Source organism: Electrophorus electricus, chromosome 7 (genome assembly GCF_041902795.1).
Source record: "Electrophorus electricus isolate QZ-2024a chromosome 7, ASM4190279v1, whole genome shotgun sequence".
In the NCBI taxonomy this organism is placed as follows: Eukaryota; Metazoa; Chordata; class Actinopteri; order Gymnotiformes; family Gymnotidae; genus Electrophorus; species Electrophorus electricus.
The window spans coordinates 8,403,567-8,430,064 of NC_137503.1; the positions used below are offsets into that span (position 1 = coordinate 8,403,567).

Consider the following 26,498-nt stretch of genomic DNA (forward strand, 5'->3'; position numbering starts at 1 on the left):
CAAGCATGAGTTCAGTGGGCCAGGGACATTTCTTAAGCTAAATAGCTGTTACCAATAAATTGTGCTGCTTGGCTGTCTAGTCAAGCATGGCTTGGTCGGTCGGGTCTTGGTCGCAGCCTGGGGGTTCTGGTTGATTGGGCTTTTGACACGCATCTGTGTGACTGTGTATTTTAGCCCAGCCTGTGTTGTACTGGTGCAGCAGGAACATGTCATTCTGGAGCAGCGTCTCCTTTAACCTGGCCGTGCTCATTAACGTACTGGTGGCCTTTTTTTATCCACTGGACAACGTGAGTGACGGTGAGTATAACAGCTGAGCCCTGCGCCTAACCCCCCTCACTAGACCCTCTGAAGGATTCGACATGGTGACGCTGGTGTGTGTGTGTGTGTGTTCCTGACCTTGCGTGCAGGAGTGCTCGAGCCGTCTCTGTCTCTCTTGCTGTGGGCCTGTGTGCTGGGCTCGCTGGGTGTCGTGCTGCTTTGGCCCAGTCCCAATGGGCTCAGGGTTCTGGTCATCTCCTCCGTTCTGCGGCTGGGCTTCTCCCTGGGTCTTCAGCATATGCTCTCCCTGCTGGGAGTTTTTAACGTAAACACACACACTCTCAGCAATGCACCACTGCACATCTATACACACACACATCACCCAAAGAGTAAACTCTTTTTAAAACTTATTTTAAAACTTATTTTAAAACTCTTTAAAACACCTTTTTTTTTTTTTTTAACATTTTATGGACACATATTTATCCAAGCACACAGTGAGAACTTTCACATAAGGAGCCCTAAGTGTACATGTCTGTTTGTCTGTGTTCAGGTGTGTAATAAGATTGTGTTCCTGCTGAGCTTTGTGGGTAACAGGGGGACGTTCACACGTGGGTATCGAGCCATGGTAATGGACAGAGAGTTCCTGTTCCACCTGCTCTACCTCCTCATCTGCACACTGGGTCTCTGTGGACACGTCTTCTTCTACAGCTTACTGGTCTGCTTCAGCAACCACCAACATTACCCTCATTCTAATGAAGTCACACTTGTGGACTTGTCCTACTAAAAAATAGCATTGCAGTAGCATTGCACACATGTTTCTGTGGTACTCCCCAGGAAGATACTTATGTGGGTTTCTTTGTGGACTTGATTGTAACCATTATGGTAACCAGTATGACTGATGTTATTTTAGCCAATTCTTGCTTTGGTGCAAGTCCTTTTATGTTACACACACACACACACACACACACACACACACACACACACACACACACACACACACATATACATATATATATATATATATATATATATATATATATATATATATATATATAAGCTAAGTCTCTGTTAGATGTTCTCAACAGGATTAACCTTGTTGACCTTGTTTATTAATAATAATAATAATAATAATAGTAATAAATCCTAATGCAACAATGTTTGCATTAATAGTGTCGCGTGTATAAAGATGGCTTGTGCTCCATGTCATGTGCGTGTTGTGTGAGCAGCTGTTTGACCTGGTGAACAGAGAGGAGACTTTGCTAAACGTGATTAAGAGCGTGACTCGCAATGGACGCTCCATCGTGCTGACGGCTGTGCTGGGCCTCATACTCGTCTACCTCTTCTCCATTGTTGGCTACATATTCTTCAAAAATGATTTCATCCTGGAGGTGGACCGCATTTCTAACAGCACTCTGGGTATGGAAAGCATACACACACACACACACACACACACAATAGTGTCCACAATGGTCAATTCTAGTCAGCTGTTATGACACTGCTGTGCTGGATGCTGAAAGGACATGTTGTGCACTTAATGTTAAATACTGGTCATTACTGTTTCCTTGTTCTGTGTGTGTGTGTGTGTGTGTGTGTGTGTGTGTGTGTGTGTGTGTGTGTTTGTGTGATGTAGAGGAGGGGGTAAATCTGGCCAGTGGCTTTCTGTCTGAGGGTACGTGCAGTGTAGAGAATGGGACGTGCTTGTCAGCGGGTGCAGAGGAAGGTCAGAGCTGAAAAACGTTTCTTTATTAAAAGATAAATTATATATTTATTATAAGAGCATTTAGTCTTTTAAATAGTAGTTACATACTGAAATTTCAATCCATTAAATTTAGTAAGTTATGTACTTATTAAATGTGTGTGTGTGTGTGTGTGTGTGTGTGTGTGTGTGTGTGTGTGTGTGTGCTTGTATAGGTGATTTTGAAAAAGCATGTGAATCTCTGTGGATGTGTATGATTACTGTCCTGAGTCATGGTCTGAGGAGTGGAGGAGGTGTTGGAGATGTGTTGCGCAAACCTTCTAAAGAGGTATGCCTGCTCTCATCCACACACACAGAAAAAAAGACATGTAGTGGAGGTTAATATGAGCGATGTGTCCTGATTTTGTGTGTGTGTGTGTGTGTGTGTGTGTGTGTGTGTGTGTTGAGTGAAGGAGCCTTTGTTTGCAGCAAGGGTTATATACGACTTGCTGTTTTTCTTCCTGGTCATCATCATTGTGCTGAATCTTATCTTTGGTGTCATTATCGACACCTTCGCTGACTTGAGGAGTGAAAAACAAAGGAAAGAAGAAGTGCTGAAAACCACTTGCTTTATATGCGGTGAGAATGCGCACGTGCGCGAGCACACACACACACACACACACACACAGTCGCACAATTGCACAGAATCACCCAGGTGTTTCACACTATAAAATTCATGCTTGCAAAATTTGTATGCATAATTTATTTTCATAACACAGATGCTTTGTGTGTGGCATGTTTCTACAGGACTGGAGAGAGACAAGTTTGATAATAAGACGGTGACATTTGAAGAGCATATCAAAGAGGAACATAACCTGTGGCACTACCTGTACTTTATAGTTCTGGTCAGAGTGAAAGATTCCACTGAATACACTGGCCCAGAGAGCTACGTCGCTCAGATGATCAAGGTGAAATGGAATAATTCACCATGTCTATGGAACATTACACCTGTGCTTATTTTGGCCTGCACCCTTAATAGCAGGGCTTGCTCAAGCTATCCCAAATTTCGCAAGGTTATTTATTTTACACCTCAGAACTTGTATACAATGGTGTAGGGTGGTGAGCATTTAACTCTTTGCTAGCTTCCTGTCACACTATTGAAATGGGGGTCAGCATATGACCTTTTCATATTCACTGTAGCCCAACGTTTCCAGGCCAGCTGCTAGGGCCCAACAGCACTGCATATTTTATATGTCTCTGTTAGCTAACATACTTGATTCAACCCTTACATACTGGGTTTACCAAAAGCATCCGTAGATAAAGATCATCTTTAAATGTTAGACTTGAGTATTGCACTGAACATTCTCTGTTTCATGTTCTTGCAACACTTTTGGGAAAGCGGTTCTAGCTCAGCAGCAGCTGAGATGCACTGGTATCTGGCCAGGGAAAGCCATAAAACATGAGATGAACACAAGCAGGTCTTGGGAGAACTTGGATGTAGCCAGTATTGTAGTGTAAATGGTAATGAGTTTAACTGGTCCTCAAACTTTCCACAGGAGCACAATCTGGACTGGTTCCCACGGATGAGGGCCATGTCCCTGGTGAGCAGCGATGGAGAGGGGGAACAGAACGAGCTGCGCTGTCTACAGGAGAAGCTCGAGTCCACCATGAGACTCGTCTCCAACCTGACCAACCAGCTAACCGAGCTCAAAGAGCAGGTTTGTGGATGTTTGTGTGTGCGCCAGCAAGACACAAGGATGGTGTGTGTGTGTAAGTATGACCCTGTATGTCCAAGGAGTGTGTAGGCACTAATTTCAGCTGTTGTGTAGATGACTGAACAGAGGAAGCATAAGCAGCGGATTGGTCTGCTGGGAAACCCAGCCCACCTCAACATTAACCCGCAGCAGCCTGCTTGAGGAGTGGAGACAGAGGAGGCCCAACAGTTTGCCAAACATTTAAGTGTGTGCAAGGGGAAGAAACACGTACCTGCTGTACTTGAAGCCAGATGCAGCAAATGGAGTATTTTTAGCTTGTCTCACTGGGGACGAGTGTGCTGTTCACTCACTGATGCCTATACACGCAAGTGCCATAAGCCTCCAAATTAAGAAATGTCTACCATGCATGACACATTCACAAACAGAAGTTTATCTTGGGGGGGAAAAAAAAAAAAAACTACTTTATTCACAGTGGTAGTTTGATCCATTGAATGAAACACAGTATCCACAATATTCCAAAAATACTCCACAATACTTCAGGTGTAGTACACAACTGAACAAATGCCTACATATGTTACAACCCCCCTTGGACCAATTACAAAGGCCCCAAATTGATGTTGTCTGATATTTTCCATATTCCATTACTGGATGTAGCATGACACTCCCGGTCATACTCACAATGTCATTGAACACCACTTAACAGTCTTTGCACTGTTTAAGTATAGTATTAAGAGTGCTTTAGCAAGTAGTTGACTATAATTGTTTGGGGGCATTTGTCAGAAAATACATCTTGAGTTTTGTAGAGCGAGAGAAATTATTTATTCATGTGCATTATGTATGATTGTCTACTGTATTGTCTATATTCATCCATGCAATACTGTAAGGAAACCAAAAGGATATTCTTCCCTCACCAGAGTTAAATATTTAATTTTTTGTTTTTCTTAATTGGCTTTAGGAAAATATGCTTTGGTCCAAAATCACATGCAATTTCTTCAATTTTAGGAGCTCTTGCACACTGTATCTGTACCAAGTTGGATATAGTTTTAGTCAGAAATAGTTTATTTGAATAAACAGCTCAGTAACTGTCAAGTACATTTTTGCCAGTATAGTAAACAAAATGCAACTAAATCATAAGAGTGGTACATTACACAAACTAGTTTAGTGACATTCAGAAAACTGGTTCTTCTGATTAGTCTTGTTCCAAGCTTTAAGTAAAACCATGAATGCTTCACACCCTCCACTATGACTAATGTTCTGATGAACAGTATCAGAGAACTGTGCATGTAGACCTGGATTCCAAAACATAAGACAGCAGCCAGTTCAGTGTAAGAAGCATGACAAGCAGCAAAGGTAAACCGCAATAAGGTAAACCATGGTAAATCCTGATTGTCTTTTCTGCCCTGGTAGAGCTGCTTATACTGACGAGGTGCTTTCTGCTTTATTAAATACAGAAACATATCTTGAACTTGTTCAGCATCTGACAAAGTTGTTTTTTTTTTTGTTTCGTTTTTTTATGGGTGTTGCCTTATCATATATTCAGGCATTTACTTACTGTTACCAGCATTCACTGCTGCCAAAAAAAAAAAAAAAAGTTATGAAAGTGTACAAAAAAGTGTTCTGGTTGTATAATTACAGGTATTTACATACCCACACTCAGTGCTCCACAGTGAAAAGTGCATATGTCAAACAAGCATCCATAATTCTTCCTAATGTCAATGGCTGTAGTACTATACATTACTGAGTATGGAGGGGGGGGGTGTTCATTCATTTAAATCACATTGACAGTATTCCATTGCAATCAAAACAATATACACACTTTTTTCTAACAGGGAAAAGAAAACTGAGCTACCAGATCATTTTAACAGCTGCATCAGGCTCAGCAAGACTAAGGTTGCAAGTAAAGGAAGATTTTTAAATCGAGGCTGATTGGCACAGAGTAATTGACACCATCCTCTCTACCACCACCAAAAGCATATTTGAAACATTATGAGAAAGTAAGAAACAAAAAGATCAAGACTAAAAAAAAAGTCTGGAAAATAGAATATCTAGAAGAACAAAAAAAAGTAAAAAAAAAAGTCAATTTTACTGCTGCTTAATCACAAGCTCAAACATCTAGTCTGAAAATGGTACCATGTGCACAAGGCAATTTGCATGTAAAACACATGCGCTCTCACACCACCACAGTAAGGTTCATCGTAGAACTGGATTCCAGTCATCACTGTGGCATAGGGCGAAAAATAAATAAAATAGAAAAATTAGTCAACCGATTCCTACTTTGCTCTGCATTTGTGAGCATAAAAACAATATAAAAATAGAATAAAGAAGCAGGAACACTTGATAATCAGGTGTGTAGCCTGATGGAGTGTCGCCACTGTCTGCGACGCCTGAAGCACATCAGTGGTGGGCAGGAACTGTGAGAAGGGCCTCCTCTGGAAGACGGGAAATGTCAACATTCTGTTCAACAGAAGAGGGCAAAAGGTAGTGAGGTTAAACCATGTCCAAGGGATGGGCTGAATTAACTCCAAGGTTAAACCATTTTTCTATGGGCTTGACATTCAATTACATCTAACAAAAGCTGGACATTCCTCAAAAAAATGGCTGATAAAGTATTTTTGTGGTTTTAGATAACAGGCCTAAGTAGTCCCAAACTGGTAACAAAATGTTCCTTTAAATCACAATCACATCACTAAGAGCAGGCAGAAAGAAAGTCTTTCCCTCTCAAAACACAGATTCAATTTCTCAACCATCAAAAAAAATACAAAATACATTTGCTAGAAATGTGAGGTTCTCTGAATTGACATTTGGTTTGTACCTCAGGCAAACTTGAGTTGTTCAGTCACCATACTTACCTCTGGTTTATCCCTGTGGGTGTTCACCGCCTTCACATTGAGATAGATAGACTCCACCTTACATCCTTGGGTTGAAGAACAGGGTTTAAGCATGGGAGAATAAATTGGTCCTCCATGTAAAATCACAGTCAGTGGTGTTAAGAGTTGGTTCACTATATAAATTTAAGAAGGCATGATTAGTGTTTCATAATTACTGCATAGCTAATTACTTTAATCGCAGGGAACATTTCCCTCTCCTGTCTTTAGCCACCAATATTATAAAAACAAACAAACAAACAAACAAAAACAAACAAAAAAAAAACCCCCACACACACAAACTTCTGTGTGGGTGTGTTTATGAGCATATACTTTCCTTACCCAACCTCCTAGAAGTTTCTCTTACCATAAGCTACTGGGGTAAGCTTCAACACAGTGTGTAAGGGACATTTCAGGTAAGGCAATTCATCTAGAATGCAACAGATCACAAGAGAGCACACGGAGACAGACATGAGATGGTAACCTTATTTTAAAAAATGCTTTCTTTAAACATTTCCTCCCCATTTATCATCAAACAGTGCATCAAACGATGACTGGACAATGTAAATCACAGGTGACATTAAGACACAAAAGGACTCAAAGATAAAGTTTCACAGAGCTGTGATTTTGATGTCACACCTGCACTTTTGTCCAAGAAGTACGCAAGAAGGCAGCGCATGACAGCCTGGTGGCAGATGACTAGAATGTTCTCCTGCCTTTCTAGTTCCATAATCACTGGCTCCAGGCGCTGTACCAGGTCCTCATAGGACTACGCACACATGAACACGCGCACTATGTAAAATGCAAATTCACATGCATGCATCCATTCTTCAGACACTACCACAATGATTTCAGGCTTCACCAGAAAAGAAGAAACTCCCCTTTTCAACAATAGCTTTGAGTTTTTACAACTCAAACAATTGGTGGGTCAGTATGTTCCATGATTTTTAGGGATTTAAGAGAGTGGATCATAGGGTATTGGGTCATGGTGTCCTAAATCATTGCCCAGTTCACTTCAGTAAGACAAAGAATGGCATGTTCTGGAGGCAAAGCCCAGTACTGAACATTCCCACCAAATATACATATGGTCTAAGAGCATGTTCATGAAATACTGGAAACTAATCAATGCTTTTGTCCTGGCCAAAGTTACTTAGTTAAGGTTAATTAGAAGTTCAGCTCAAGGCTACTTGCAAGCAAATCCTGGTTCACAGTATACCGGTCCACAGTCAAACCATAAAGTAATGATATAAGTGTTGAGTTATTCTTTGCATATGATAACCATGGCAGGTGTAGTATAAATATACCTCTCCTTTAGGGTAACGATAACGGTACTTGTCTTGGTCTCGAAGGGCAAACTCCAGAGGGTAATGCTCCTGAATCTCTTCATACATCATCTCCTCACAAACTCCCTAAGGGAAATAGCAGAGTGTAGCTTCACATGCACAAATACACACAGCCCCAACAGTACAAGCTAAAGAGTTCACCTCAACACACTTACAGCATCTATTTCATTTAGGGCTTTCCACTGTTCATAGGGCATGCCCAGAGCTTCAGCAGTCTGGATAGTTCTCTTCATCTGACTTGTCCAAACCTTCAAGTCCTTTATATTCTGCTCCTGAATGAATTTACCCAAACAAAGTGCAAACTAAAAAGAGAACAAAATGAAGAAAACCTGAATAAGTAATGCAAATATGCAATAATGAATTAAAGACAAATTTTACCATTTACTGCAGACTGTGAATAATTGAACAGACACAGTGGTTTTACTGTGTACCCCAATTCTTTCACAGCACACATGTTTGCTAATGAGTGCACAATGTCAGCTTTGATTCAAGGACACTAAAATCAAATGTTGATTTTACTAGCTACCTCATTAGTGACAAGACATCCATGAGGGGAAATGACATGGGCACACTGCTGTAGGGGGTTAGCCAACATTTTCTCCATTTCAACACTTTTTTTAAAATCACCAACAATAAACAAACACACACCTCTTTACCACCAGAAGAAAGACCAGAGTCCCCACCAATGCGTCCCCTGATGTTGAGTTCACTCTCCCCGTGACGACACAGGTAGATGGAACGCGGAGTGATATGGATATTCATCAGATAGTAGACAATCCGGCTCTGAATGTGGTCCAGTACAAGATTTACTAGATACCGTTGGCCCACATCCATCACCTTAATGTAGGACAAGTCCCTATAACACAGTACAATAAACAGAAAAGTCAGGGTATTTCAAATAAAGTGCCCATATTTTACATAATTATAGCTCCACTGTTAAAATATTTCAAACACTTAAATCCAAACATCAAGAGGAGACCCTGACAAAGTATATCTTACTTGTCCAAGACCTCATCCAGTGGCTGATAGGAGTTTTCATAGCATTTTATCCTTTTCATAAAGTCCTGGATGGCCTCCTCTGTGTTACAGTCAATGTAGTCAGGACTGCCCAATTTCACCTGCTACTCAGATACAAAGGAACACTCCTGGGATTTTGCTGGATTCACACTTGGCTTTAACTAGCAGTAACACCTACACATGCCCCCATCAACAAAAAAAATGCCATGTCCTGTTGCAGTCCCACAGGAACTCCGTCCCAATTAACACAGGAACTTACCACAATATTCTGAGCTATAACGTCAGGATCTTCACACACAGACTCGACAAAAAACACCTGGCAAAAAGAGAGAGAAACATGAGATGTCAGCATGCAGAGATATTCTGCCAGTTAGCATCTAAAGTAGAGGTTTATTAGCATTTCAAAGACACACACACAGACACACACACACACACACACACACACACACACACACACACACACACGACTACTGTAGGTTAAGTAAGAGAGGCAGGGCTTTTGAAGGATGCATCCCTTTCCAGCAGAACTTGTTAGTACCTTGTAGCCATTCTGCTCTGCAAATCTCAGAATAGTGCTCCTCCTCTCTCTTGTAGTATTAGTGGCATCAAACACCTGTAAAACCAAGGTTAACAAACACTTTAAAAACGCAGTGTGTTCCACCCCCTTTTTTTTTTTTTTTTTTTTTTTTTTTACTAACCACTATACAACCTTACAGTGAAGTAGTCAGATGTTGTGCTTTATGCTACCAGAATAATATTCCTGAGAAAAACTGTATTTATTTGACTCACAGCCACCTGGCCTCCTCCCACACTGAGATACTGCCGGACATCATTTAGAGCTGCCAGAGCACATTGCCTGAAACAGGAATCAGCCAGCAAAACCAGTTACAAACTAGTTCATTACTTCAGCACACAGTGAGAATTACACACTATGTAGCCATGTATCTTACTTCCTGATCTTTAGTCCCTCCTCATTATCAGGGCGGAAGAACTCAAAGCTCTTGTAGATCTTCACACACTCTCGCCGATACTGCCCAACATTAAACTCTACACATATAAACAAATAAAATAACACCAACTTGGAGTAAATATGCATGCATGTGTATGGAAGCATACACGAAGTACGTGTTTGGTTGTGTTTTAAATACCTTTAGTTGGTACACCAATCCAGTTCAGGTAACGAGTGAGTTTTTTGGAGATGTACGTTTTTCCTCTAGCTGGCAAACCCACTGTCACAATGAGGGTGGGGCTGTTGGTCATGCATACTGAGACAAGAAGAGCAATAGCAAATATTTTTACATTTTAGAATTCAGTACTCACACAGACGTGCGAGAAGAACTAAATATATAATGGCAAACTGGAATGTGAATACACCAAACTACAGGAATATGAATGTCGTCTTACATTTCTGAGTAAATCTCATTTGAGCTAACCAAGCAGAGAGAGTCTTGAGGCCACACACACACACGCACACACACACGCACACCCCTTTTAGCATGTATTTCAAAGTAACTTCTGAGAGATGATTTTCTGACACTACTGGATTGAAAATTAAAAATGTAGCATCTGTTACAGTCTCAAATATTTAAAGCAATTTGATTGGTTTCTAGGGAAATAATTGATAGGGTGGGAACATTAGTTAGTTTAATTCAATTCAGTCTAATTCAACTTGTGCTCCAAGAAACTCGATACAACCAGCAGGTCCAATGTATAATAGTAATAATAATAATAATATTATAATCACAAACAACCAATACTAGATACTAATAGTTAAATTCTGTCAAGCTAGAGTCCTGAGGCAAATCCATATTTCAAGAGGTGATGAGAGAAAATGGTTAGATTATTCCCTCAGGAGCACAGCTATGAGATGCCCTGTCCTTACTGCAGTATTCAGCAACCATGTCACTGCTGCCTCTGCAACACAACATCCAAAAATGTAACTACAAGACAGAATTACTTGGAGAATCCTCAGTACAATTTAAAGATTCAAGAGAACAGCCCCAGTAACACCATGATCTCTTCTAAAGCCAATCTAGAGCCTTCAATGCACTGAAACAAAATTGAGGGGAAAAAAATGGTCAGGCAACAGTAGCTCATGGTGGGTTTTTACAGGTGATGCTGTTCATAATGTCCTTACTCTACTTAAAGGAAGTTGAGACAAAGTGTCAAAGTTCTGAGCACAACTACTGATCCCATGTAAACATGCTGACGCTGCAGAGCCAGAGCAGCACCTAGACAGAATTTCTCTCACTCGCTTTTTCTGTCTGCACCGCCTTCACCCTCACACACATGCAACAACACACACAATTTTCCCTTAATTTTTGCATAAGGTCACAAACTAATCTTAAACCAAACCCAAACAGTTGATCAACAGTCTGACTTCATATGGATTATTGCATATTACGCACTACGTTAAAATTTCAGAACAAAAATTAAAATAGTCAAGCAAAATATGAAAAATACTGACGTGAAGTTTTCGGCTTACAGATCACAAAGTATTACACACTAAAGACAGAACTGAATCAGTTTTCTACATCCCGTGTGTGACTGGAAGGCAGTCGCTAGTGCGCAACTGATCTTGTAGCAGCCTACTGAGTGGGTGAGAGGGGCAATATTTGATCTTATTCCTGTGGCTTTAACTACGCCAATGTCTGAAATAAAGGGGGCGCACATAGAGAAATCAAAGCTGGTCGGGAGCTAATCAACGTACAAGAGCCTAGAGTCGGAACCTATACGATTTTCGGCTGTCAAGGAGCGCTCGCCGGACAGCTGTTTTTATTTGCAGAACAATAAAAGCACAGACCATTTACCAGTGGCAGCCTGTTCAATGGCACCGAGGCTTACACGCACTTACGCAAACAAGTGTGCCCCTGAGTCGCGAATATATTTTATATATAGCCTTATGATGTTTCATTGTAAAATTCAGACCGATAGTAGCTAGCCAGCATCTTGCATTTGTCGTTTCAGAAGGATAACTTCATTCTACATCTAATACAATCAGGAGTTCTCCTTTCCTTTACCACTGTGCCAGACGAGTAGCACACATTGCAGATTTTATTTAACCATAGGTATTTCTATTGTTATATGTGAAATATCACTGTCAGATCTTAAAGGTTACGTCTGACATTGAGCACGGGTTGTTCACCGCTAAAAGAACACATGGGACCACGGGAACCGTGATTAAGGACACCCAAAAAGCTTTCCGTCCATAGATTTCGCATCATAAACCTGGATCACTGTAGGCGGCTATCACAACGTCAGTCTCACTGATATTGTAGCTGTTAGTTAAGCTAGCCAGCCAGCACAAGCAGGGTACGGCTTGCAACCGGTAAAGCCTGCAACGCACTTTACATACAACAGAGAGTGATTGCGTCACTTTAGGCCTTCTGTAAGCGGGAACCGGTGGGTTTAAAATTGTTTTAGATGTCAACAGTAAAGCTCTATAAAGTCGCGTCTTCGCGCACGCTATCACAGGCACCAGACTGTCCTTTAAACAGCTTCACATCATGAGCACGCGCCACGATAAGACGCCTACCTCTCCGTTGAGAAATGTGTTTTTCCGGTAATCCGTTCTTGCATGGCATCCATATCTTACGTAGTGGATTTTGCCTCAGCTCCCGGGGCAATATTGTCTTAGTTATATCCTCGGTAGAACTCATCCCGGTTGCATTAACATCCCGCTTCTTAACACCTAGCCGCTCACGGACCTTTTGGGCAGAAGACTGCGGTAGCTCGCTGGCCAGGGTCGAATTTATGTCATATCAGCTGAGGAAACGCAAAGACCAGCTCTACCGTAATACCGGGTACGGACACGCACTCAGAAAATAGGCGTCACAGAATAATCCAACAGGATTCAAATTAAACGATAAGAGTAGTAATATTAACAACGAAAATAGTCAAATGACTATGATACTTGCAAAAGATACAAAGTAACGTTTTAAAACTACCTTGTATCAATCCGGAGACGAGCCCATCTATATAATGTAGGGTAAACAGCTGAGGTGAAAGACTTTAAAAACATTTTAAAAAAAAGAAGTCTGGTGCTTTTCACATGCAACGCACATGGACCGTGAATGTTGATACGGTTCTCTCCAATCAACGACCTGCAACGGAAAGCGGCCGGCCAATACCGAGCAGCCCACACTTAACGAGGAGGCGTGTACAGCATAGTGGTACGGAATAGTAAACATCGTGCTACATATAGTGAACATATTGTACTTTTCAGAGAAAAACTACGATGGCAAACGCTGACTTGGTATATAGCATGCTATTCCTGTTCCTCATTAGTTGGCGTCATCCAGTATTACAAATAACTGAAACTATACCTTTAGCAGACAGACATGCTTATACAAAACAAAAGCTCCAAATTCCAAATAAATCACCAAATTCACCAACTGCACAGCTGAACAGTAAAGCAGTTCAGGGTACTACAATGTGTTATATGTTTACACGTAGCCTACATCTGAGGGCTACATCGACAGAACGCCCAAAAATGTGTTCATTAAAGTAACCAACTTAACAAAACTACAAGGTACACGAACACTAGTAACAAGCAGTCTATATGCAAAAGGTGGTGGGTGTGTGGGGGGTGGGGGGTGGGGGGGATACAACACTACTAGCACATAAAAACCGTGGCTTACATGTCAACAATGGATATATTACGGCTGGACAAAGCAAGTATACGTAACAGAAAACGTGCCACCTAGTGCCGAAACCATATCATGATTTTTTTTTCCCCATGTCATTTAATACATTACATAATGAGACTATTTGTGATCTCTAAGGGTTTTTTGTTTTGTTTTGTTTTTTAATAATCTACGTTGATACATCCAAATGACTTACGATAAACAGCCGACAGTGAATATAAATCTTTAATTTCAGCTCTAAGAGATATCATCCTTAATTTTAGGTTTTAAATTGGTTTACATTGTCTACAGTGAGTATTAAAATGCTAATTAATGACCAGTTCAAGGCCCAGAAAGCATAACTTCTTTTTTCAATTCATTCCCCAGTAAAGGAAGAAGCACTATAGACCTTTTAATTTGAGATTTGTGCATTGTAAAACCTAATAGTACAACATTAGGTTACCTTGAACAGTACAAAAATATGGAGTCACTTAACCACCAAGTGTTAAATAAACACTACCTCAAACAAGAATTGTTTTTAGAATACAGTAAATTTGAGTAAGAATGATTTTATCATATCTTTGAGTATTCTTAATTAATTCATAATAGTTAAGTGATAGTTTTTTTGCTCAAGATTTCGTTCATTGCACGATTCACATGGTCAAAAGAATTCACAATAACAATATTATCATAATATCATAGAAAGTTTGAACAAAGATGTAAAATATAGTATGCCGAACCATTGGAACTTCACATAGGGCTCAGCCAAGTCTCTTCATACCAGCAACCCCAACATCGAAAGCTCTTCACATGGATCATCAGGTAGGCACCTCCTTAATCGCACAACACCTCCAGAAGCCTCAATAGTGAGGTCTAGTATCCCAGTTTACTTTTGAACTCAGGTCTAAAGCGTTTTTCTCTATGCAAATAAATAATGTCATGTTCAACATAAAATCTATTTTATATCACACCCTGTGATAAAAACATTGAAAAATACAATTACATGAGAATTTACTAGTCTTGTATGTCAGTTCAATTTGCAGTACTTATCTTACTTGTAGCAAATTTTGTTTTTAGAGTCTACAAAAGGAACAATATGTAATACTGACATCAAACATTTAAAAGGGACATTACCATGCAATTTCAAAATATTAGATATATTAGGCCCTGCCCCCTCCTCCCCAGACTCAGAGTTTGCACAGGTTGCCAGGTTGAGGACACTGAACCTACCTGAATGAGCACAACATTAAACTTTGGAAATGGCAAGCAACAATGAATCCTACACCAAGTTGATCAGTTTATATATACGTCTTCGGTGTTTTCATTCTTTGCAAATTGTAAACTGTCAACGTTAGCCAGATGCATGGCTCTGTATGGTAAACAAAGCTAAGCCCGTTCTACCGAAAACAAAAGTACACTGCTCCAAAAAAATACATATTCTGGAGTTATTATTCTCCAGGCCTCAATAACATACTGCTCAATTTAAGAGATAATATATACATCGTTTCACATTTATTTCTAAGTGGATGCCTATTCCATCTTTCAATTGAACTGCCAGTATTTACTCGTGTTTTATTATGTCTCTGGTCCTAAAGCTTTTTAGAAGAATGAGGCTTTCTAGGTCAGGTAGAATCTAACATTATGTCCATTGAGCCAGTTCATTTGCTTAGCACTATAGTTGTAGTATGCTGTTTGCCAGTCAATTTGTTTCATATCTGGCAACCTGGGGTGTCAGAACTGTACTGGGAATGGGTAGATGGTGGTATCACAGGCCAAAACACAAACAGACTTTCCACTCCAGAATGGAAATTACACAGGAGATCATACTTGCTGGACACTGTTGTTGGAGAAGTCTGTATTTCAACTTGTTTCTTTGACCTCTCATGACATATCATGGTCATGTTTTATGGTTTAATACAACAAATATATTATATATAGCTCCTTTATTGACCTCATAATTCAAAGGTCTAGTGATATTTAGGAGAAAAACGTGCACAGGACAAAACCTTTAGATTGGCAAAACCTTATGGGCACCATCATGGCACCGCCCACAGATTGATGAAGTGTCTGTGGCTTATAGAAATTGATCTAATGATGATTTATGAATTATGTTTAGTCATTAAAAAGCTACAATAAATGTATGTGTTTTTATAAATAATGTTTACATTTGATGTGAAAATGCAGTAATATAAAATATTCATGCTATTGTAAACTAATAGTGCAGGAAGGCAATGAGTTGAATTGTTTTTACACACTCTTAGAGCTTGTGAGATATATGATAGTGCAAAATAAAACAGTCTCACCCCAGTCCAGTGCTTTTGTGACAGACGAAGCTTCAGACATGAAAATAGTAGGCCTACTTTAGATACACGTTTCAATACACTATGTGGCAGCAGTGTGATTTGCAACAGTGGAACTAGGTTTGATGCCTCTTTATCGGACATTCCATCACTACTTTACATATTGGACTGATATATAAAAGCACATTCTTTTTCATGTGAGCGAGGGAGCTGGGGTTTTCTTGTAGTGTGTGGCATTAGTTTCTAGTCATTACGTTTCCGCAGGTAGACAGTGAGCTTGAGAAAGTAGAACAGTTTGCCTAAATATTGCATTTAAACTAGACTAAATAAATTCCATTAATTATTTAATGGAATTTATAACTATTTAATTTTAATGAGTTACTACAAATAGAATAATTAAAAAAAATAATAAATATGTGCTCGCACTCAGTTTTGAGAATTATTTATGCTGAAATGTTTGGAGTAATTAGCTTAAATGGTTTAAGTCAATTGGTTTCATCAAACTATTTGAGTTGATTTAAAAGGTTTTATGGTGTGCCTTAAAATAGTTTTTTTTTTAAATAAATGTTTATTGGTGGCATCAGCAAATTAGTTTAAAAACTACTAATGTTTTTTAAAAATTAATTTATATTTGCTGTAATGCTTAAAAGGCTACCATAGTCTTTAAAATGTCTAGTTACACTGTTTTTGAGTGAACTTAAATTCCTTTAAAGATTACCCAGTTGCTGAAAACAAGTTTAACCCATCGAACCCTTTTAGTGCTGCCTTGGAATGCTATGACTCTATATCATGTGAACATATTAGGCCTACTTGTAATTCAGTATACTGTGCAATACAAATTAGCCAACAATCTCCACCCTCACTTTCATAGTCTCCCACTTAATTTGTCAGTCGTATTAGGCATACCAGACTACCAGACTTCTGGTAATTGCTTCAACCACACATAGGCAAGATGTACACAGTATCGGTGAGGGGACTACTAGCGTTGGAATTTGGATGGCTATGGTGTCTATCCTGCATTTGTAATGGACTCAGTGTCTTGTAACTATACATAGAGAATTGTGTGAGTATTTGGGGAATTTGCCTTTTTGTGATTCTCAAAAGCAAAGCAAAGCAGCAAATGTCTGGTACACAGTGATGCACTATGAATACGCATAAGACACTGCAACATTTGAAGAGAATATTTGTTGCTGACTTCTCTGAGGTTTCTAAGTCATTACATCAGCTACACTTATATATAGGTCATCTTAAGTTTAAATAAGTAGCGGTCCAAATAACATACTTGTAGCTAGCTAATAGGCTAGCCCTCTTCAAATTATTTCAAGCAGTACAGTTTGGTGAGTTTTAAATGCTTAAGATGACCAAGGTTAGATGTCCATGTGAGGAGGCATACTATTAAACTCACAATGGACTGACAAGAAAATGTTGTCAGTGTTGTCCATTTAACAGAATGTGACTACCATCACCTAACAATAAGAAAATATTGTAGTGTACAAAAATGTTTAATTGAATCATGAATTCCATATATTACTGTGCTACACATTGTTCCTGATTGTTCTGTATAGGAAATAGGAAGCCTTATGGAGTGGAAGTTGTATTATCTTGTGTGAAGGATGTGAATACCTATACTTCTTCTTAGCACTCCTTTAAAATCATTGTCATCTTTTTTATTCAATCTGTCCTAATATAATTGCCCACAACTACAAAGGGCTTTCTACCACCTGTGACCATTTTCATTTAGTATATCTGATGTATGGAAATATTTGCACTGAACTGCAGTGATGCACAGTGATTGGTCATATTAAGTCAATATCTTATTTGCGTCTGTCAGTATCGCTCTCTTTCTTCTAGCATAACCTGTCACATCTGAGCTCATAATACTCAGCATCTCAAAATATTTTTTCTTTGCACTGTGACAACCACAATCAATACAACTGATTATTGTATACAGAATGAGGAACAAACGTTTTACATGCACATGAACATGAACATATGCAGACACACGCAGGCAGGCAGGCAGGCAGGCAGGCAGGCAGACAGCGAAAGCAGAGCAAGACAGAGCTGTTACTGAAGCCTAAAATAGGATTGGAGGAATGCTGATGAACTTTCACCCATATTCTGAAGAGAGGGAGGGGTGAAGAGCGAGACGGAGAGGCGGGGAAAGGAGAAGGGTGACTAGAGAAAGCAAAAATTGAAAGTACATCTCATATATGGAAGTCTCCATATTAAATTATGACGCAATTAAAATGTACACACGCACACTCACATAGATATTGTACATTGTAATACCCCAAAATCCACTGAGCACATCTTACAGACCCATTATATCAAATCATTTACTATGCATAAGAACGCATCGACTTTTTCTGCAGCAATATGAAATCTGATCAGTTAAAAAAAAAAATAATTATATATTATATATATATATATATATATATATATATATATATATATATATATATATATATATATATATATATATATATATATATAATAAATGTTTCACTCTCGCCAAAGCATGTTTTATCAACTTCCAAACCTCAGGACTATATAACCCAAAATGCTACTTTTAGTCTACGTGGCTATACTAGTGGATGCTCAGCGATCAAAATGTAATCCACGTCAACATTTCGCAGATTTTTTTTTTTAACACAACCTGCCACGGTGCAAAGTATTTCAGAAATGAATAATGCATTATTTCTGCATAACAATTCTACTATTTCCAAATATGTTTGAGTGTGCAACTGACGAAGGGTACAGCCGATGTCAGTCTACAACACGCTACGATTACTTAGGCTCCCATTAAAACAATATGCACTGGTAACCGTGCTTTAAATACATACGAACTAGTTACTACGGTTGTTGTCAAAATATATGAGCATTCTAGCGACAAAACAGGAGAGCACTCAAGCTGCATGTTTACTTCTTCCGCTATGCGTTACCAGTGCTGTAGAGCGTTATTGCAATTTTGCTTGGCTGAGACTGAAATACAGGGAGTCCTTTCACAGGGCGGGGGGCTTTCTTACCTGTACTGCTCCGTTTATGCACGTTCCTGGAGGGAATGAAACCTCTCGTCGTCAGTGGTTTTATGGAGCGTTGATTTTCTCCAGGGTGTTCAGGCAGCAAGTGTGTATGGATCATGTCAGTGGGTGTATGTCCGCGCGCCAGTGCTTGGTTGAGTGAGTGACGCTGAGTGAGGGCGCACCGATTCACTGTTATTTGTGTAATCTTTTAAGGATCAAGACGCCGATCTAAACAAATATGCCCAACGAGGGCAGCCCAGGCTTCACACACACTGGGTGCAAATAACTGCACGTGCTTCACTTTAGCCTCTGTAAGTAGTTCAGTGGTGACAGAAGTAGGGAATGGTTAGTTCTAATATTTCAGATTAGATCGGTGAACATCGAACAGTGATTATTATAGAGGAAACTAACTAGTGGTAACACACACGCACTCACTAATCAAACAATGCATTAGTGTACAGTAATTGATATTACCATAGCTGCTCAATATCCACCCTTAAGTATCACACGCAGTTGCTATGACAGTTTTTAGGTTATTTCCACTAGAGTTCTAATAAATGTTGAATCAGTTGATTCATAAACACAATGACACAGCAAAGTGAGAGACATATCATTCCCATTCAGGCTTTACTGCAACAGTGATTAAGCTTTAATGAAAGTGCCACAGTAGAGAAACGGCAGGGGATTTTATACTGGTCTTTAAATACACTGAACCGATCCTCATAACTCTCACTTTCTGAGTTAGCTGCAAACACAGAGACAAACAACAAAAACTAAGTACTAAAGGTATTAAACATTAATCAAAACAGTGTCAGCAGTCGTCTGCAAACTGGGGGGTGGGGAGCAAAAAGCAGATTAATTTATAGAATGCAGGCTTCAATGCTTCATGGCAACATAATTTCTTTCCTACAGTACAATTAAACTCACACTAACAAATAATAAAACCCACATGATAAATGCTTGTGCTTTATTTCTACAGTGAAATGCCACTTTATTAGAGACCTCCATCTAGTAGCATGTTGGTCCCTTTTGGCCTTCAGAACCACAACAATTTGTGGCAGTTTCTACTAGGTGTTGAAATTGTTCTACAGGAATCTTGGTTTATGCAGACGGGATCATTTCTCAGTTACTGTAAATTAGATGGAGGTACTCACATGCTCTGAACACCCTGTTCTACCTTGTACCTGAAATGCTCTATAGGATTGCGAGCAGCTGTCAAGGACAATGAAACAAAGAAAACTTGGTGTCATGTTCCTGGATGAATCCATGACATGATTTCAAACCTTTGTGGCTTGGCGCATTGTCCTGCTGAAAGTATCCTTTTGTCATAGGGTAAACAGCTGCCGTGAAGGGATGAACTTGGTCAGCCAAGCTTCAATACTTAGCCAAGCCCCAATATACCAAATGTCCATCCACAGGTATCAGAGGAGCCAGGGTGTTCCAAGAAAACATTCCCCACACTATTACTCAACTTCCACCAGCCTGAACTGTTAACACCTAACAGGAAGAGTTCATCAAAGCTGCTTGCACTAAATTCAGACCCTCCAGTTAGCATGGTGCAACAGAAATTTGGATTCATCTGACCAGGTGAAGTTTTTCCATTTCCCAATGATCCAATTTTTACACACTTTTACCAATTGGAGACTTGCCTTTCCATTTTCCATTGACAATGGCACTTTAACTGCTAATCTGCTGTTATAGCCCATCCATGCTAAAGAGCAATGAATTGTGCATTTGAACATGTGAACTGGACCACCACTGCTGAATTTGGCCGCAATTTGCCAAAAACCCCACAAGGACGGCAGTTTTTGAAATACTGGAACAGGCTAGTCTGGCACTGATGACCATGCCTCATTTGAAGTCAGTCAGTTTGTTCAATTTTCCCATTCTAATGTGGATTCACACTGAAACTGCACCACAGAAAATTTGCTCACCTGATTTTATGCTGCACTCCAGGGTCATGTACAAAGCTTCCCTACAGGGACGCTCTAATAGTGAAAGGGCAGGTGTCTCTAATAAAGTGGCAATTCAGTGTATATCTAAATGTCATGTGCGAGGTTACAAAATGGTGGGTTGCCTTGCTGTTTACTCATCGGAGAAAAGCTGGAACTTTTCTTTACTTCAGCTAGATTTCCCTTCACTTTGGGGTCTGGGTAAGGCAGAGGGAGTGGGATGAAAAAACTAGCAGTAAGGTTTTGCATATCAGTGTTGTGATTATGGCTAAATGAAGCTGCGCTTGCATTTTAAGGGCTGGGTGGCAGAGGTCCCTTCCTCTGGGCCAAAGACACAGATGCAGCTTTGGCGTCGGAGAGGGACCTTGACCAGGTGCATGACTGGTTAGTTGTGGAAGAACTCATAACGTTGTTGGTCCCGGGTCTGAAAGTTTGATTGCTCACCTCCATGTCAACAGTGGCTGGAGTTCTGGGACATGGAGACAGCCATATTAAACATAATAACAGTCAATAATAATAACAGTCAGTACCAAACAAGTAGACTACATCTAGTCAAGTTTTAAAATGTTAAAGCATTCACAAATAATGATCACAAACAGAGCCTTAAAGTTGTGTTTAGGTGGAATCATCGGTCTGTGTGTATGGGGGGGGGGGGGGTGCATGTAGATGTGTGTGCATAGTTGCACATGCCGCTCACCGTCTGCCTGATGAGGAAAAAGTCAGGCATGTATTGAGCTTGTCTCTCAGGAGCCACAGCGAGGTGTAGTCCAGACTGTGAGTGCGCACCAGTACACGAGATGCTATGGGACACAGTATGGGACACAGTATGGGACGCAGTATGGGACGCAGTATGGGACGCAGTATGGGACGCAGTATGGGACAGAACTGGCAGGCAGCTGGACTGAAGACTCACCTGCCAGGGCAGGATTGAGTAGCAGTAAGAGAGGAGTTCAGTGCTAAAGTTCAATCAGATAGGACTTCAGTGGTAGCATTCAGCTGGAGGGGTTTAGAGGGAGAGGAATTCAGTGGAAGAGGAGTTCAGCTGGAGGAGGGATTAGTGGGTGATTTGTTCAGTGGGAGAGTTCAGTGGTAGAGCTCATGTAAAGAAAGCATTAGTGGGGTTCAGAGAGATAGCTATTTAGTGCTGACCGTTAGTACTGCTGATGCAATTTTGCACAGCACTGCAGAATCTGCTAGCCTCTTCCTCATTAGCAAAGTTCAGCCCTGCTTGACAGTCCTACACATATATCGCGCAGACACACACACACACACACACACACACACACACACACACACACACACACACACACACGAGACTTAAAATACAGAGCCATAGACAAGCATGAAAAGGGATGGAGGCAGAATGGAGTTATGTGTTACTAACATCACTGGGGAAGGTGTGGAAATAGTGGCAAGGAGTTGAATACTGAAAAGGTGTATACAGCTCTTGTTCCCAAAGTAACCTGGCCCTCTGCAGAGAAAGAAATAGATATTACTGTTATTAAATTCACAGTTGGTACATTTGTCGCTGACTTAAAAATTCCATTACTTAGTTAATAAACGTTATGAAATGTATATGTTAAGCAAGAAACATGATTTAACATATTGAGTAATACACACATGTAACTATTTACAGATATACTGCACATATGGATACATCAGATGCATAATCAATTCAATATGCCAATATGAGCATGTGCCTACATATGAATCTGTGTATTTATATGAATGTGTGTCTCTCTTTCTCATGTGCCATTGTGTAACCTTGACACAGAACAGCCGCATAAATGTTGAATTCAATCTTCTGTCTTGCACCAGGCACACAACTCCGCAACTATGAATTTCCCATTCTGACTTTTGACCATTACGAGCTGCAGTCGCCAGATACAACTGAACCACTGCACACGCTGAGACCTGCACGTGCACACACACACAATGGCAGTAGTGAGGATGTGGATTTTGCCAGTAAAATTAGTTATGAGGAAGAGGACACAGTGAAACACACAAAACTACCATAAACAAATCAAGCTCTAAATAAACATACTCTCTCTCTCTCTGCTGACAGCACACTCAGAATTATATTTTCTATTTCTTTAAACTGTGTGCAGAGAACAAAATACTACTAACAGTAAATAACTCTTGATTTTATATTAATTTGCAAATCATTTTCAAACCCACCAACATACATGTTTACTGCATAGCTAATTTTAAGCAAATTAATACTTAAAACAATAGTTGGAATGACAATGGTATTTTAAATAATAGAAAATAGGCTACAGAAATAAAGAAAGAAATGTAGAAGCGATGATCTCTTCTTATTAAATGAAGAATGGCAAATGCCCAGAAGGCAACTGCAGTGCTGATCAGAGAGTGAGAGCAAGCAGAGAGAAAAAGCAGTGGTGTTCTGGACTCACGCTGCAGTCCTGGCCCACGAGGGTGACGAGCAGTCCGTTCTCACGAGTCGTCAGGAGCGAACTTAAAATGCGGGACATCTTCCTAGCTTCCACCTAAAACTGCTCTCGTTATATGTGACATTCTCACTTGAAGATGTGAATTATCTACATCTGAGTAAACAAATACAACACACCCACACCTACACCCACTCTTGCTTCCGAATGCAAATCATAGATCTTCAACAGGCTATTAAAAGCACATGCATACAAACAATACTAACTAAACTGAGAAATTGAAAAGTAATATTTACTTATGCATAACCCAGAAACGTAACATACCTTATATGTCATCTGTGACAAAACAGTTGTAGTTCTTAGATTATCCTGTATTATGGATAACTGTATTATGCTCTGTAATACTACCACCTAGTGGTCAAATTAGGCATCAACTTCAAGAGGTCTTGGAAACTAAACAATGTACCTTTTGTTTACTATTACTTTCAACAGGGTCAACATTTACAAGTATCAATATGTTGTAAATCTTGGGTGGCTGACCCTAGAAATACAATGAATGGCAAAAAGTCAATAAGCAGACGTTTTCAATAAGCATGATCTTATTTACTACATCAAGCTATTACTTATTGAATCATACTAGTGATGATACTAAAACAGTCATGAGGTTGTTCTCAAGAAGATTCTAAACTGGAGGTTTTTTGATCCTCCAGGTTCTTGACAGACTCTGGCACAGTAGTGTGGGAAATAAGAGGGCTTCTCTGTAGATCTTCTAGCCTGCAGAATTTAGGTCAAACACTAATCTGACAGTTCATTTAAGATCTTAAGAGCAAATAAATATAAGGGCCAATCCACATTTACTAAAGAGAGGATTCTAGAAGGAGACTTGAATATAAGGTTGTAGAAGAAGGCTAGAATATGAAATAGGTTCTAGAAGGTAGCAGAGGGTTCAAGAGGGTGTTTGAAATCATTATGTAGGCTGTAGAGTGTCACAGTCAACTACAAGGTATAGATTCTGCACCCATTGATGTCTCCAGAGGTGGAGTATCCCGCCTGATTGACAGGCCAGTGTCCTGGGCTTGGATCTGGTGGGTGTTCAACGTGATAAAATAGTACACCCTCGGGACGGCGAGACATGACAGGCTCATAAACTCGCACATGGCCATCGTGACCTGGCCAGAAGGCGCAAGTGGTTGCACGTCGGGTCAGAGGCTGCCTCTTATTCCTGGTGCAACACACACACCCACACCAACTCAAGACATAGTCTGTTGTGATGAATTCCACATGACATTACAGTCTCAAAAACAGCACTGGAAATAAATGGATGACTTTTGTTGCTTTGGTTTAAAATAAAATAGTGTCAGTTTTAATCTTAGGGTATTTACATCTATATTCGATGAAACATAAAACTTTGTACATATGGTCACTGCATTTCAGGGGACGGCGACCCACCCAGATACAGGCTGCATAGTTGCTTGTTCACATGTCAGCCGTTCACTCACGTTTCTTTGTGGCCTTTACGTGGTGCCAATGCTCCTTGGTCGATGTTCTCGTCCTCTTTTCCTTTTATTGGAGGACCGCAATAAGACACACAGTCTCTCCCACGGCCCCAACAGCCTGGGAGAACACCTGAGGCTGCTTGCCTGAACACCGGCTCCTTGCGCACACCCACATCTCCAGGGTACAACAAGGCTGAGAGATCCAAAAAGAGTGTGAGAGAGAGAGAGAGAGAGAGAGAGAGAGAGAGAATGCATGGTTATACTAAGGTTTTGGTGTTTTTGTGTACACAGCTGTAACACATGCAGATGTTGAAATAAGTGTACCTTTCTGTAGTGTACACCGGCTGATAGCCAGGCCCTGCTGTTGGCTCAGCTCTAGGGAGTCTAGGTATTCCTGCAGACACTGTCTCCTGAAGCCATCCACAAAATCGCCTGTGGGTCCTCCCAGAGAGGATGGGTAAGAATGGCTTTTCTTGGTGTTACTGCCCATCTGCACGGTTTCTGGGTTGGCCAGAATCTCCTCCCTGTTTATGTCATCCTGCAGCAGGTCAGATATAAAGGTCAAATATCAAAAATGAAACTAATCAAAATCTTGAGTAAAATGTCGGTGCATTTGTATCAGGGTGTCTAACCCTCCTGTACTGTTGCAGTATTTCGCCCTGTTCTAGATCCAGCGTTCTAGATCCAGCTGTCTCCTGTTTGGAGCGCTCAGTAGCGCGTTCGTCGCGAGTTCGCACATGTCTTTTCTTCTTCGCCTCCTCGTCTTGAGTCTTACGGCCCGCTTGCATCTGTAACGTCTCTCTGTTCAGGGGCCGAGTCACCTGAGCGCAGAAGTGGACATCTTCAGTATTGATTTTATAATCAACCAAACTTCCCGTTTCCCCTTTTCATGTCATACTCGATCTTATCTACCTTGGTCGTGTCAGGGAGTACACCAGGCAGCATTTTCTGAGGTTGTTTCCCACGATCTATCACAAGAAGTTCAATTTCCGTGAGGCACGGTTTGCTATAGAACCATTTGTCTAGATTACCCAAGCCGTCAAGCCCCTCGCGAAAAGCCCGTCTCGCGCTGATCCAGTCTGCGTCCTGCACGCTTTTCCCCGCGGGATAACTTTTGTACCACTGGGCCGCTTCGCTCTCGTTTGCCAGCATAGTAGTTATGGGCAAAGCGGGAATTTTATCTCGGCTACATGTCTCGAGTGAAACAGTACATTTCGACATTGGAGGTGCGACGATGACCCGATCCCTGTGTTTTGGCGGTCCAAAGGCACGACAAGCCATTTTAAAGAAGTACGTCTGCAATAAATCTCGTTTCTTTAATCGTCTAAATTCCTCGTCCAAGCTTTCTTTATAATTATTCTTTGTCTGAAAACTATATTCGATGCATTACGATTAAAAATAACTAAAAAAAAAACCAAAAACACCTGGCCCTGCGTGATCAGCGCGCTAGAATGCACCACGACACTGAATTCTCTGCGACGGGACTCGATTGTTTACGCGTGTAGCCATGGCAAGATCTGTTGCGTCTGAGAGCTTCGATCAAGTTGACTTTCTATGGCATCTCATTTACCCCAGAGACTTTTGGTGTTCAAAACGCCCTTCAATTCTCTTTATACAACTTAAAATATCTTGCGAGCGAACTATAAACTCCAGCCATTTGACGCTACTGCTGTCGCACTTTGAGATTTTTCAGTTACACTGACTAAATGCATCGATCCACTGGCGAATAGATGCATTTAATAATAATTTAACATGTAATATGACAATCACTTAAGGACATGCTGCTGAAGACAATTACATTGCATTATGTTCTACAGTCATG

The 26,498-nt window shown here is 40.4% G+C and overlaps 3 protein-coding genes across 22 annotated transcripts in view; 1 reads left to right on the plus strand and 2 right to left on the minus strand.

Moving 5' to 3' along the window:
• The window catches only part of itpr1a (inositol 1,4,5-trisphosphate receptor, type 1a), a 30,959-nt gene extending 25,842 nt beyond the window's left edge, over positions 1–5,117 (plus strand). For 10 of the 15 annotated variants that reach the window (XM_081718487.1, XM_081718482.1, XM_081718480.1 and 7 more), the window contains 9 exons: positions 175–297; positions 408–973; positions 1,485–1,674; positions 1,889–1,978; positions 2,170–2,282; positions 2,407–2,572; positions 2,741–2,901; positions 3,490–3,651; positions 3,763–5,117. In XM_081718487.1, the coding sequence (XP_081574613.1) occupies positions 175–297; positions 408–973; positions 1,485–1,674; positions 1,889–1,978; positions 2,170–2,282; positions 2,407–2,572; positions 2,741–2,901; positions 3,490–3,651; positions 3,763–3,849 (1,658 nt within the window). In that variant the 3' untranslated portion in view covers positions 3,850–5,117. Of the gene's footprint in view, positions 1–174; positions 298–407; positions 974–1,484; positions 1,675–1,888; positions 1,979–2,169; positions 2,283–2,406; positions 2,573–2,740; positions 2,902–3,489; positions 3,652–3,762 lie in introns of those variants that run through there. The other 5 variants (XM_081718490.1, XM_081718495.1, XM_081718496.1 and 2 more) reach the window with 3 other exon arrangements.
• pfkfb4b (6-phosphofructo-2-kinase/fructose-2,6-biphosphatase 4b) lies at positions 4,687–18,960 on the minus strand. 4 transcript variants are annotated; one of them, XR_014124708.1, is made up of 14 exons: positions 12,408–12,616; positions 10,021–10,137; positions 9,823–9,919; positions 9,662–9,728; positions 9,411–9,485; positions 9,132–9,188; positions 8,855–8,976; positions 8,504–8,711; positions 8,011–8,157; positions 7,817–7,921; positions 7,152–7,281; positions 6,855–6,942; positions 6,498–6,562; positions 4,687–6,102 (listed from the first exon to the last, which is right to left on the minus strand). XR_014124708.1 is itself a non-coding variant. In XM_081718498.1 (14 exons), exons 1-14 carry the CDS (start codon positions 18,936–18,938, stop codon positions 6,043–6,045), a joined length of 1,515 nt encoding a protein of 504 aa, XP_081574624.1. In that variant the 5' UTR covers positions 18,939–18,960; the 3' UTR covers positions 4,687–6,042. The 4 variants fall into 4 exon arrangements, 3 of the variants coding, with proteins under 3 accessions (XP_081574624.1, XP_081574623.1, XP_026863660.1); XM_081718498.1 differs by lacking the exon at positions 12,408–12,616 and adding an exon at positions 18,824–18,960 and having other exon boundaries at positions 6,498–6,649; positions 6,880–6,942; XM_081718497.1 differs by having other exon boundaries at positions 6,498–6,649; positions 6,880–6,942; positions 12,408–12,618.
• A 459-nt stretch (positions 18,961–19,419) lies between these two features.
• efcab12 (EF-hand calcium binding domain 12) lies at positions 19,420–26,453 on the minus strand. Of its 3 annotated transcripts, none has more exons than XM_035523961.2 (10): positions 25,589–26,453; positions 25,309–25,497; positions 25,001–25,214; positions 24,680–24,869; positions 23,187–24,402; positions 22,537–22,686; positions 22,157–22,243; positions 21,922–22,009; positions 21,470–21,572; positions 19,420–21,241 (listed from the first exon to the last, which is right to left on the minus strand). In XM_035523961.2, the coding sequence occupies exons 1-5, from the start codon at positions 25,955–25,957 to the stop codon at positions 24,177–24,179; spliced, it is 1,188 nt and encodes a 395-aa protein (XP_035379854.1). In that variant the 5' UTR covers positions 25,958–26,453; the 3' UTR covers positions 19,420–21,241; positions 21,470–21,572; positions 21,922–22,009; positions 22,157–22,243; positions 22,537–22,686; positions 23,187–24,176. The 3 variants fall into 3 exon arrangements, with proteins under 3 accessions (XP_035379854.1, XP_081574392.1, XP_035379855.1); XM_081718266.1 differs by having other exon boundaries at positions 21,686–22,009; XM_035523962.2 differs by lacking the exon at positions 21,922–22,009.
• Between the last annotated feature and the right edge of the window lie 45 nt (positions 26,454–26,498).

What these genes read in the sequence shown, in the direction of transcription:
- pfkfb4b (XM_081718497.1), bottom strand. Translation starts at nt 12,531, where the DNA reads ATGAGTTCTACCGAGGATATAACTAAGACAATATTGCCCCGGGAGCTG. An exon ending in CCCTAAATGAAATAGATGCT is followed by an intron (nt 7,922 to 8,010) that starts GTAAGTGTGTTG and finishes TATTTCCCTTAG; the next exon opens with GGAGTTTGTGAGGAGATGAT. An exon ending in CTTCTTGGACAAAAGTGCAG is followed by an intron (nt 6,943 to 7,151) that starts GTGTGACATCAA and finishes GTTGCATTCTAG; the next exon opens with ATGAATTGCCTTACCTGAAA.
- efcab12 (XM_035523962.2), bottom strand. Translation starts at nt 25,957, where the DNA reads ATGGCTTGTCGTGCCTTTGGACCGCCAAAACACAGGGATCGGGTCATC. An exon ending in TACTCCCTGACACGACCAAG is followed by an intron (nt 25,498 to 25,588) that starts GTAGATAAGATC and finishes TTCTGCGCTCAG; the next exon opens with GTGACTCGGCCCCTGAACAG. An exon ending in CCGGTGTACACTACAGAAAG is followed by an intron (nt 24,870 to 25,000) that starts GTACACTTATTT and finishes TGGATCTCTCAG; the next exon opens with CCTTGTTGTACCCTGGAGAT.